General features: G+C 42.6%; 1 protein-coding gene across 4 annotated transcripts in view; it reads left to right on the forward strand.

Moving 5' to 3' along the window:
* The first annotated feature begins 459 nt into the window (after positions 1-459).
* Positions 460-13734, forward strand: part of LOC129857851 (AF4/FMR2 family member 2-like) — a 174080-nt gene continuing 160805 nt past the window's right edge. For all 4 annotated transcript variants that reach the window (XM_055926488.1, XM_055926489.1, XM_055926490.1 and 1 more), the window contains exon 1: positions 460-733. In XM_055926488.1, coding sequence (XP_055782463.1) covers positions 681-733 — 53 coding nt within the window. In that variant the 5' untranslated portion in view covers positions 460-680. The remainder of the gene's footprint in view (positions 734-13734) is intronic.

Below are 13734 nucleotides of genomic sequence, written 5' to 3' on the forward strand. Positions count from 1 at the left end.
AGCTGTAGGGCCCAATGGGTCACAGTGTTGTCAACAACACCCATTTACAAAGTCAATATGGGTCATAGACACTAAACACAACTCCTGAACTTGCCCTAGTCTATGATCAGTCAGTAGTAAAATGATCTTTAGTCAACAACTATTGTGAATAATGCTAATGCATGGTAATGCACAATTATCACACCCACTGTTTGAAAATGCATAATCTGATCATCATTTCTAAAGGGGTTATAACTTTATTATAACCTGTATAAAATAGTGTTTGTTTCCCTCATTGGCCTATTTACTATTGGCTTTTTTAAATGTATTTATTTTTTCTTACATCTGAAGTTATTTTTGACAGCTGACTTTGACAACTAAAATGGGTGGGGCAAATATAATTTCAGCTAATTGGAAATGATAAACCGAATACCTCAATTTAGTGTACCCGGGCTCCATGTCGCCGCTTCTGCCTGTCAAGCTCCGCCTTCTGTTCACTGTGGAGACGCGAGGCAGGCAGTGGAGGCAGTCGCGTTTTCCTGGCTGTGTGTGTACTGTATGCCAGTTCGCCAGCGAGACCACGGTACAGTACAGTACATCTAGTTACAGTTAGCAGATCCACATAGAATTGATGTATGTAGACTGACGCATACGTTGAGCAGGCACCGGTTCCTTCCTGAATCAGACAACTGGGACCAACCATGGACCTATTCGAGTTTGACTTCTTTAGGGACTGGGAACTGGAGCAACAGTGGTACGTACAAGTGTATATTTTTATTTCCGTTATGTTTAACGTCTTTGTTTGATGCTGGGAACTGAACATCGATGCGCCCGGCTTTTGGCGTTGGGCTCCTGGAATGCTCGCATTCCTTCTCGGAACGCATTAAAGTGAGAGATGACTGTTATTCATTATTTTACAGCCCTCTTCGTGTCTACGCGGTACCTCTATTGTCATATTGTGCGTTGTAGGACAAGTAGTGGTAGAAAGTGTTCGGTGCGCACTGACATCTATGCACCTAATGCCACCTCATGAATGGGGGAAGTTCGCCCCTTTGCTGGTTTTGCGCTACATATACTACTGTATGTCTGTATGTCAGCTTCAAATTGTTCGGGATCATTTGATTCGTAATTGCATAGTTTTCACCCTGAACATGGGATTCATAGGGTTTTATTGATGTCGCCAATGTAGCTGCTGTGGATAAATTGCATGACAACTGAATCAAATGCCCTTGTCTGTCTTATTATTGTTTGTAAATATCCCTGCTATTCTTTGTCAGATGCTTTACTCTAAAACACATTTTAAGCATCTGTGTAAGCCTATTGTAAAGTTTGTAATAGATTTTATGGATCAAATAGATTGTGATTTAGAATGGTTGAGGATTAATCAATTAAGTAATTACCTGAACATATTCTTCAGTTCACTTCAGTTTCCTCTGCTAGCATGTACATTGTCTAGTATGTACATTATTATATATATTTTTGACCTATTGCAATAATAATATTTCTAACCATATGATGTTTTAATTTCAAATTGGTGTGCTACTAATGTTTGTATACTTTCATTTGAATGCCATTGATTCCCTAAAGATTGGGGCGTTCTAATCATTGTCAGAAGTAGCACCAACACATGGTGAGACAGTAGGAGGTAAATAACTGTGAACATGATAACTCAACCCATGAGAGCAGGGAACAGCCTAAAGGATTTTATTCTTACACCCCCCCCCCCACAATTTTTTGTTGTTTTCCTACTTCATTCATTCATTCATCCCTCCTCTTAGTGTTCCTCTCCCCACTCCCTCGCACAATAGTTAAAACCACAGAATAAATCATACATTCAGCATCAATTGTTTTATTTTCTCATCTTAGATGAATATACTAGGCCTACTATAGCTGATAAAGTGCTACTGTGCATTTAGACTGTTGAATTCCACACACCATCAGGGCTTGCTAATCACGTTTGTTTCCATTGCTGCTTTGTTCATTGGATGCTGCAATACTTAAATTTGTTGATTTTTGAGACACCTCTTTGGTTTAGTTGTTTCCATTTAGATTCATTCAATTCAGATCATGTCTCTTCATTTCCCCTCTATCTCTGAGCGTGATAGACTGGAATGGAATGTCTAGCTATACACAAATAGCTAATTACAGCTTTCCATCAAAATACACTTTCTTGCAATGTCATATCCCCTAGGCTGTTTCACTAAATGATGAGTGATTGAGAATCTTTCATGCTGCTCTAGTTGGTTTATAATGGTTGGTGGGATCTGGAGGTAAATGTTGGGTGTGTTCAATGTGACCACAGTAGCATGATCTGTTTAATAACCAGATCACACCTTAGGCCTACCTGCAAGAGTTAAATAATTTGATGGGGGCTACCTTGGTATTACACAATTCAGCTTGAAGGACAGGCACGAATGAGATATGTTTGTTTACATATATTTTTATTACAGCAAATAAGAAATAGAAAAAGCTGTACGTGTCTTCTTTGCACATATCATCATGTATAATCTCTCACATAGTGTAGATGATTTCCATTGATTGATGCCTGCCATTACTATACTGCTTTGGCTTCTTAAATAGGTTTTTCTTTCCGCTTCACAACTAGAACGTGTGATAGTGATGTGAAATCATGTCCACCTCTTAAGCCAAGGGCAATATCCCAACACGGATATTGATTATAATTTGATTACTCTCATGCTGGTTTAGGTAGAGCAAGTGTTGGGTATAATCAAGTCAAATTCAGTCAGTTCCACGGTGAGAAGGAGTCAGTGAGGTGGGAAATGAGCTCCAGAGAGAGAGAGAGAGAGAGAGAGAGGGCGAGAGAGAGAGCAGGGTGTACAGAGGGAGTGACGGACTGAGAGTGCCACCACACAACACTACACCACACCAGCAGTAGTGAGAAAAGATGAGGCTGGGTGCTGGGGATATGTGGAGGGCTAGGGCCGGTGGTGTAGTTGTGCTTCGCTCCAATCAGCCAGTCATATATTATGGCCTCAGCACCAGTAATAGCAGTTAAACCTCATTTGATGAAGGTCATGGTCCTCCCCTTCTTTCCATAATGGTTTCTCGTCACTCAAGGGGGAATTAGCAGATAGACGGGGAATTGACGCCTGTGTGTGGGTATATATGCCTGGACTACTGTACTGTACCTGGCGATGCTTCACTCTGTTGGCATTGTGAGGAAAAATTAGAAGTCATTAAAGTAACACCTACAAGTAATGTGTGCTAAAGCCTGTTTTATGGACATCCACACCTTGGAATGGGTTTAACTCAGCCCTTTAAATAAGGCCTAGCTATTTATTGTCACTTTCTCTTTTAATTTTCTAGCTACATTATGACTTGACTGATCCCCAGGGATTACCCTATGACTCCAGTGTTTCTCGTGAAATAGTCATTTTCCCTTTTACTTGTACTTCTCAGCAGGGATTGCTGTCCAAATAATTCATTTTTATTTGGCTGGAAATGTGTAAAGCCTCGCAGCGTTGCCGGACGGTGAAAATAGAAAAAGAGAGTCTCTTTGAGGCTATGTGGGTATTGGATATGTAAAGTGATACCGGCAAGGTCTCTGACTGGTGAATCAGGATGGAAGGAAAAATAAAATCTACTTCTACTGATATTCCCACCAAAGGGGCCCAAGAGCTCTGTAATTCTGAACCGACGTGTCTGGGGGATTAAGCTATGCTGCTAGCGCGGCCATATCAATGGATAAAGAAAACGCTTCTGAATTAAATAGTATAAAGACTTATTAAGATGGTTCAACGGACCATCATAATTATTAGATCAAAATACACTGTACACTGTAGTGTAATTCAGACCTTTGAGCAAATACATACATTAGAAGTGGATGTGAGGTGTACAGTGTGATGACTATTATGTGTGGACATAATGGGTGTCTTATTGCTGTAATATAAGATAGTGCCCATAGAGCAGTGGTTGTTGTATGTAACACTGGGCTTTCTGTGGATGTATATAACCCGGTCTGAGTTCTACATTTATATTTTTTCAGTTTGGTCAAAATCTGTTTTCAGAATTTCTCCACATTTTTGTAAGCTGTGCCTTCCAGTCCCTTTTCTGCAGTTTAGTCACAGGGATTTTGTTTTCTCAAGGCCTGCAGCAGACCCACCACATTCCGCCCTGGTGCGCAGACCACAGCTGGGGGGCCACATATTATAAAGTGCACCCGAGGAGCCTCTCTCAATGCCAATCTCATTTGTGCCCGGCGTGAAGAGACGGCCATGCCAGGCGGCCTGGTGGCATCTCTCTGCTCGTCCACCTCCTTTACGCTCCGTCACCGTGACACGGGTGGCTCGCAGTGGTTGGCATCCTGGCTCTGCCTGACAAGTCCGCTGCCTCGAGGACTCGTTCTGCCATCTGCCAATGAGCAGCGAGTGCTGTGGAATGATAAAGCAGAGCCTCTCAGTGATCATGCGCTGTGGAGACTAAAGGTGAGGGTATCATGGCCCTTCTGCCCTCCGGTCCAGTGTGCAATTAACAAGTTCATCTGGAGCAGCTCTTCCTGTCAGACCTGGGAGACCTCACCTCACTAATATCCACCTGGCCTCGGCCAAGAGCTGGACTGAAGCTGGCAGAGGGGAGAGGCCGGGGAGGGGGGGGGGGGGGGGGGGGGGGGGGGGGGGGGGGCGGCAGTATTTGATATGTGTCTCAATCAAAGGATTTCTCTTTTGTCCTTGGCTGGGTGTAAATAGCCTGTGGTGGTGTTGGAAAGTCTATTTTTCTGTGATGGAGAGAGAAAATTATTGAAGATACTGTAAGTACAAAACAGTAGAGGAGGAATTGTATACAAATAATCCTCCTTGACTGTCTAGTAGCCTGTCTAGTGTGACGTAGCGGATGAGAGTACCCTTATGGCGCCTACTACAGAACTATAGGATCAGACCCCCCCCCCCCCCCCCCCCCCCCCCCCACTTCCTCCCTACTACGTGCACCCTTGCATCGTACAATCAAAAGAGACTAGGACTAGGCTCAGGCAAATAAGACCCCGACTTCCAGTCCTTCACTACCAGCTATCCCGAGCCATCTAAGATCCTGGATTCCTGGCAGGCACTCCTCCTAGCACCCTCTACCGTTCATAACTCTGCACTAATTAGTGCACTAATTAATAAGGACTGCAGTGATGGCAAAAGTGAGGTAAATGGGAATTTAACAGGCTTGGCCAAGCAGGCTTGACACTGTTCTCACACCGCCATGTGAGCAGAGAGGAAAGGCTGGTGTGAATGTGAATGTGGAGGAGACCATGTGAAGGGGTAAGAAGAGTCAAGACTCTATGCACGCTTGAATGGACAGACTGGTTTTTAAATATTTGGTACACTACCCTCCTTCTAATCTGTTACAATGTTGTAATACTTAGTTCATCATCATGTTACTTTCTATTAACTGTGTTCTTCTTGGATAAGGACTATGTAGCTTATTACACCAAGCCCTGCTTAGGGGAAAGCTCTATCAACTCTGGGAATTGAGTTTTATTGAATTCCAGCTGATAGGACTTGAGTGAAAATTTGAGTGCCTTCTAAGCACTAGCTGTTCTTTGGGGAGAAATGCTGCTTTATTATGTGCTGTATTTTCTCTGTTTGTATCGGCTTTTGACGTCCCCGTGGACTTTCACATATTTAGTTGACCCTTCATTCATTCTGTTGTTATTAAGCCTCTACCACCAAAACGGAGAACATTTTAACAGTTCTCAGAACAGTAAGTGTTAGAGAAGTTAAACAGGTTCATTAGAGCAAAGCAGTAATGAAACTAACAGCTCTGACATTTTCTCTCATCAGCTGCCAAGGTTGTATTAACTTGGTGGAATAAACCCACTTCTGAGATAACCATTCAAACGATAATTGAATTAAACAAGCTAAAAACATTTGCCTGGTGAAAATAATTGAAATCTACAAGCAAATAAATTTGAGCACGGGTCCTCGTCAAGGCTGCCGTGTTGTATCGTCACCTGATTGGTCGGACTATAGCTTGAGTACCTCCGAGTTAATAGCATGCCTTACTGCCACTGAGCAATTTACTTTCCAACTTCAAAGGTCAGTGCCTCCATTGAAAGCAGTGTATGACAAATAAGATGATTCAGTGGAGCCAGGCGAGGAATGGTCGAGATCTTTTTTCTCTCATGGTAAATCAGTTTGTTTTAGGATGACCTTTCGTGATTGGTCCAGTGTAAGCCAAAGGAAATGGCAAATTCTTTCAAGTGAACATACTATTCATGGCCATTTGGAATAAGCAACGGTATTTGTCTCTTCTGCCAGAGAACTGAGCTTGTTGTGACATTATTTCACTGTTTGCTTTGTGAAGCCGTTCTGAATAGACTCGGAATTGACATGCTGGATAAGTGACCGGCCAACATTGTACAATGTAATGAGCTGTATAGAACACAGGTTTACTAATACTGTATGTCAACTCCCTCTAGACTTTATCATCACACAGCTGCTTTGCTTTTATAGGGTGCAGCACAATAAGTTACAATATAATATTATTAATCTACATTTAATTATGAATGAGCTAGTACAGTTTATGATCGTAGAGTATTCACACATACTGAATGCAAGTAACTTCCTCCCCCCATCCTCCTCATCACTGTAGAAAAAGGGAGAGGTAGCTAGTGGAATATATTTGCAGGCCCTCCTCTCCACTCCGGCAGAGAGCACAAAGGAAGCCTGGTGTCTGGCTGCCTGTGAATGAATCCCACCTTGTTTGTTTGGGGAGACAGACAGAGGAGCAGTGAGAACTGCTAAAGCTCTGCACACCAAACACCTTGGCAGCAAGAGACACATCACCAGACTTTCCACTTTTACCCAGGCCCCTCAAATCATCCTTTATTTACCTAGTGCTCAGACTGTCTTAATTATAATTATGTGTACCATTTTACCAAGGTGTATAATTTGTGTTCCCTTTTGTCAGTGCTACTATTCAGTACCAATGCTATTCATTGTCTGTTCAGGTACGGTTTATTCAGTGTTGTAATGTAATTGTGTGTTACACAATATTTTCAATATTCCCCATGCACCCCAAAAATATGATGGGGCAAAAAGTACGTGAGGATGACTAGGGGGTGGTCCGGAGGCGGAGAATTTTGAATTCTTCATACACCCGAAACAGCTTTTTTCCTGCAATCTAGAGCCAAAATCATTATGCTTAATTCTATGTATTTTTATGCATATCGAAGCATACTGTGCCTCTTGAGCTGTCTGCATCCTCCTGACTGAATATGCTTTTTTTTGCATCTCTGCTAAAATCTGGGTAAAAGATTGAAAGGAATGTGAGGTCTTATTCAGTACATTTAGTTATTGCTTGCTTTTCTAAACTCTACCACCCTTGCCAGCAGGTATGCCAGGTAAGATAGTTAGAACAGCTAGCTACTCTAACTTGATTGATAGCCTGAAATGGCTTCTTGGCAGCTAGTTATTGGGATGAGAGATTGGGAACCTATCTGGGCTAGCTAAACATTATTTATATTTTTTTACAGGACAAATCTTAGGGGGCACGTGCCCTTATGACGCCTCTGCCCCTATGCATTGTTGTTGTATCATGCCAGAGTACATTGCACTCAGCACACACAGAAAAGCAGTGAGAAGAAAAGCAGATGTACCTATTTGCTGTCACTAGGCTAGTGTGTGTGACAGAAGAGGCTGCTGTGTGACATTACTGTCATCTTCAGAGCAGCCCAGTGCAATGCAGACCAGGGAAATGACAGTCCCAGTGGCTTTTACTGTCTGATAAAGATCACTCCACAATGCACATCTGCCTTACCACCAAAAAATAGATAAGGGAAGAATAACATCCAAAATGACTTGAATATAAAGAGCTATCTGCTCTTTTAAAGTCCCTGTGTTGTTAAGTGTAGTGAGCAACAAAAGGAATAACATGGGGAGGAACAGGCTGCTGTTATCTGTAGAGTAGATATACAGTAGCCTGGTGATTGGGACATTTTGATGGGAGCCACTCTGAGTAGGTTGAGGTTTGAGACTGAGACTCACTTAAAACAAATGCAATGGTAGACTATACAAACCACGGAGCATAATACATAACACAATGGATTTCTGCTTTTGTCATTATGTAAGATATGAAATAACTTATTGCACTCAATTGGTATTTGAAATTGTAATAATAAGTAATTTGCCTGTTACGAGATTAACACAATGTATTCTGCTTCAAAACATTTGAAATGCCTACTCAATGGATTAACTTGGGAATTAAATATGTTTTTTCCACACAATTTGGGACAATAGATTTTATGGATATTACTATGCCGTTAAACATAAGCTATCAAAGTAGACTTCTAATACTTTTGTCATTCATATTAGTCCTCTGTTATTAGCTCATTGCCAGATGAAACACTTTTCTCTGGATAATGTCATTGTAGCTTTTATGCTCTTTTGGGAGTTATTTTCCTAATATCACAGTGGAGAGAATGGGGATCTGGGTAAAACCCCAATTAAGTCAGGCAGTTTGTTTAGTTTAGTAACACCCCTCGCCACACTAAAAACCCCAAAGAAAACACATCTCATGCTGGGAAGACTTAGGTGATTCTACAAGGTTAGTTGCTGGAGGAGAATAACACTATACTGTGGAGTTTTCACATAGCTCCCCTTTGATAAAGTATTTCCAATTGCCCTTGAATTGAATCACTGTGATAAATTCAGCAAAATAGAGCTATTGCTTTTGCCATTATAGATCCCTGTGCTTCAGAGCTGTCAGACCTGGAATACGTGAGATATTCATAGAATCGTCTGTTATTTCTCTCAAACTTCAAACGCTGTGTTCCTTTGTGTCGGCATAGTTAGCAGCCGTTGCTGCCACACATTCACTCCAAGGTAGAGAAATGTCACAGGCTGCCATGGTTTTGTAATACATATTCATGCATAAATAAACAGCAATGAATCACAGCCTAGCCTCTTTATAATGGAAGTGTTTGTGACACATCCATTGTTGTCATGAACCGAAATACGAAATAAACACGGAAGAATATAAGCCAAAGCCTTCATTGACATGCAACGCTCTAGGCAGGTGGATGTTGGTCTTTTACGACACATAGCCTAATCTTCGGAGCTTCCTCTTGCATTTTCTTCTTCTTCTCTTTTGTCCCCTCAAGCATTACAGATGCATCCAAGTTGACACGGGATGACGGGCTAGCACGTGAAGTGTGTGTGAAGCGTGTGCGGACCTCCCAGACCACTAACGTTATCATCATGGCTAATGTTTCAGCCATGCCTTAGTGAAGGAGACAGATGAACTTTTGATACTGTGGGGGCCTATAGCAGTGGCTGGTCTAGTTTACGCTGCTGTCTAACTGTTAGTAACAGTAAGTCAGCTGTGCCTTTCTCTGTGCAATATGTCTGAATGTAAAGGGTGGTGTCAAGGTTGACAACTTAACAACTTAGCATAAATATATTAGCTTTTTTATTTCCGCCCTGCCGCTGTAATTCTGTTCCTCTGGCTCACAGCAATGTTTTCACAGTAAAGAGGCAGACTTTAGCATCACATTAGTACTTCTTTATTATTTGTCTTTTACTTGAAGCTCTTGTAGAATTCCCTGAAGCTCTTCGCATTATCTGAACCTAGTGGGATTCCTCGCCGCCTTCTCCCTGTGTGAAAAATCAAACCTTTTAGTGAAAAAGTGCCGCAGGGATTTCTAGCTAAAAGGCCTGTGTGGCTGTGAAGACTGAGAGAGACCCAGGAATCGGTATCTGGGCTGGGAGGGAAGTCAACAAGCAAATGCCGGGAGGAAAACGTCATCAATTGAGGAGTGATGGCCACTTCACGGGGGCCTGGCGTTGGTGATTTATGGCATGTTTCTGTTTTCCCAGCATGCCTTTTCACAGATCTCATGGCATTGACGTATTACTCTAAGTGTGAACAACATACCTGTTAGAAATCAATTTGACATTTTTTTGTTGAGTGGCCTGCTAGTTGACAAGACCAGAGGAAGTGTGTAGTGCATGTTTGTGGCCACACCCTCATTGATAGTTTGCTATTCATCTCTGCTCTAATTTCTGTCTTCCTCCCGAGCCGGACACACAGCAGAGTTGTATTTAACCAGCTTTATTGTGATGTGACAAAGATGGATGTGACATTGTCCTCTATTGCCCGCCAGAGTGTGTGAGTGTTAATGAAGCCATTAGCACAGTCCGAGCCACTGGAGAGAATAGTGAAATTACCATTATTCTGCAGCCATTAAGCCATAATATGCCACCGTCTCTCCATACTCAACTCCTCCCCTCCTTCTCTTTCTCTTTTTACCTTTATCTCTCTCTCTTTCTCTCCCTCCCTTTCCTTCCCTCTCTTCTCCTCATATGTGCTACCTCCCTCTCTCTTTTTCTTACGCTGTCTCTCTGTCACTGTCACACTGATCCACTCCTGCTGTCATTTAAAGCTTCATTAATTCATTTGCTATCAAAAGCAGTTAGGTGCAAAAAAGACTGGCGGTGTTCATAATATTGTATCTTAGAATAACCATCCTCACACACTGGCTCCAGAATGCACTCTCTTTCTCTTTCTCCCTGAGAGAGACCTTCAAAAAAAAGCAAATGGCCTATACAATTCATGAATCTTATTACCTCCAAATCCCGTTTGTCATGTGCCTAAAGAGACAGAAGTCTGTTTTCCTGACACAAAAGCAAGAAGATCCCACTGCTAACCTTGAATTGATTTGAAGTTTTCTAAACTCTCCTTTTTTCTTGCTGGGGATGGAGAGTGGGATGTGTTCTTCTGGCTGTTCCTGGTATTGTGTAGGCTTTGGCTCCCAGATTATACACACCCTGGAATGCCTGCAGCTCTCTGTCGCTCTTGTTTGCTGACGGACTGTGACTAATTACAAACGATTTTAATTAAAGAGGTAAAGCTTCTCTCCAGCGGACGTCTGGGGAGTTGACAGGGGAATGGTTTCTGGGAGGCGTTGCGGGTGAAGCAGTTGTGATGTCTTACGTCTGCTGCTGCTTCCCACAGCTGTTTGGATGCTCACTATCAAAACGCCGCTAGGAGACAATGGTGGCCCCACATAACGCTAGGAAGTCCACGACGGAAGCGGGACAAACGCCATATGACCACATTCACTACATTACCAAAATGATGTGGACACCTGCTCGTCGAACATCTCATTCATAAATCATGGGCATTAATCTCACAGTCAGTGTTCCAATTAATCCCAAAGGTGTTCGATGGGGTTGAGGTCAGGGCTCTGTGCAGGCCAGTCAAGTTTTTCTTGGTGATCATGGTGATCTTAGGCTTGTGTGCGACTGCTCGGCCATGGAAACCCATTACATAAAGCTCCCAACGAACAGTTCTTGTGCTGACGTTGCTTCCAGAGGCAGTTTGGAACTTGATAGTGAGTGTTGCAACTGAGGACAGACGATTTTTACTTGCTATGCGCTTCAGCACTCAGCTCTAGCAGGGCAGAAATTTGATGAACTGACTTGTTGGAAAGGTGGGATCCTATGACGGTGCTACATTGAAAGTCACTGTGCTCTTCAGTAAGGCCATTCATTTGCCAATGTTTGTATATGGAGATTGCATGGGTGTGTGCTGTCACCAATGCTGTCACCAATTCTATACACCTGTCACCAATGGGTGTCGCTTAAATATCCGAATCCACTAATTTGAAGGAGTGTCCACATACTTTTGTATATAAAAAGTATAAATTCTCCTTTCGCTGTATGACCTGTCTAGAATAGATCAAGTCAACATGCTTCAAACGTACACTAACATTAGCAATAGCACACTTTGTTTGACACCAAGTTTGTCTTAAATTGGCTTGATACAGAGAAAAAACTTTCACGAATGCAGAGAAAAGAGAAACAGAGAAAAGCATTGACTGGGTCAATGAAAAGCAGAGGAGTAAGGCATTTCTGGTCTGGCAGCATGAGAAATCTTTACAGGAAGTGTCCATGGCACACAGGAAGCAGCGAGTGTGTTGGGACAATGACCCAGCCTCTCTGTGTTCATTGATTGGCCGAGAGCAGGTTTGTGCTCCCAATTAACATTGTTCAGTTTCATTACGGTCATATTAGACACAGCCGGCTTCTGCTGATCCTGACTAAGAATCCAGTAACCGGGAAATCAATTAGAACAAAAGAATGGCTACTGCCTCTCTGCTGCCTCTACTAAAAAACAGACAGACAACCAGTTAACTGGGGCCGCAGCGGAGTGGTTTTGGCAATAACGGCATCGTTTATGGATTATGACTCTCTGGGTGCGCTGGTCAAGTGTGATTTCTTATATTGAATTAACTTCAGTAGGATGGCGGTTAGTGTAGTTGAACACATCAATTCCATATTGTTACTGATCCCAGGCTATGATAGCAGAAACATTAGACTTGTCTCAAGTCATTAGGTATTCATTGGCTGGCTGAGCTGTAGCTAATCACCAGCATCTTAATTGGTTACAACAAGAGAGATTATTTTTTTAAATCATACATTTAGCAAAACAGATTATTTAATGATATTTTGGGATAAACATTATTATCATATTCCCATCATTATAATTCTCCTTATTCCATGATGTCACTTACTATCTATGCCATTGGCAGTATGTGTGTGCTGTTTGGTGGAAAGTGTGTTTAGAAGCTTAGTAAAGTGATATATGATTGGTTAGGTCTGTGTGTTTTGGGCCGGTGTGTGTCACAGCTCCCCCTCATCCAGGTTTCTGGGAGCGAGTCTCTTCCCAGTCCCCTCTGTAGCGTAGTTCCAGGTCGCGTCCTGGTGGCTCTGGTGGCTCTGTGGCTGCAGATAACAGGGGGCTGGCAGGCGTGTGCACGGCCATGGCAGCCTGCGGTCTCACACCGCTGCACCTCTGGCTGCCAGGGGGGCTAGCACTGGCTCCCTTGCTAGTATCAACACACACGCACACACGCACACACCCCTCCCTCCATACAACACATCAACACACACTTATGTCTAACATAGCTCACCTCTATCTGCCACCCCTCTACTGGCCTCCCCTCCAGCCCCACATTGTTGCCGTAGCATGTAAGAGAGACCAGTTTGGGAGGCAGTTTAACCTATGAACAATTTATGATTGGATTCATTATTTTATCAAAAGATTGCATTTTTGGCTGTATAGCATTCAAGAGTATGTGCAATTCCATTTGAACAGAATGATGCTGAGACTGATTTTTCACCTTAAAATGTATGTCAAACAAAAAACATTGATTGCAAAGTTAAACAAACCATACAACTTTATGCACAAAGACTACTTTCAACAATTTCTACTGAACATTTTAGAGTAGAGTTCAATACAGTAGAGTACAGTTCAATTCAGTTCGGTACAATAGAGTGCATTATACTGTAGTGTGCTCTATTGTACAGAAGAAGTACTGTACTGACCTACAGTATACTCTACTTTTTTTTACTGTACTGTACTGTAATGTGCTGTCCAAACTTGTGAAACATAGACATATATGATTGGTTTATATTTAGACTAACCAAATTTCACATCCGTGGGCGTTTTAGTGCTCAGTGGTTGAGTATGCTGGTTGCAGTAAATGGAAAGAGAGGGCTCATGGATAGGTGATAGTAAGAGCTGGGAAAGGTGACATTAACTGGAGTGTCAAGGCTCAGGAGCAGACAGTTTCGAAGTAACAAAAGTTGTTTACAAAAACAGGGGTGCAGGCAAACGACAGGTTAAGGGCAGGCAAATGTCAGTAGTCCAGAGCAGAATCCGACAGGGGAAGAACGACAGGCAGGCTCAAGGTCAGGGCAGGCAGAATGGTCAAAAACCGGGAAAGCTAGAGACAGAAAGGAGCAC

Source organism: Salvelinus fontinalis, chromosome 6 (assembly GCF_029448725.1).
Source record: "Salvelinus fontinalis isolate EN_2023a chromosome 6, ASM2944872v1, whole genome shotgun sequence".
NCBI lineage: Eukaryota > Metazoa > Chordata > Actinopteri > Salmoniformes > Salmonidae > Salvelinus > Salvelinus fontinalis.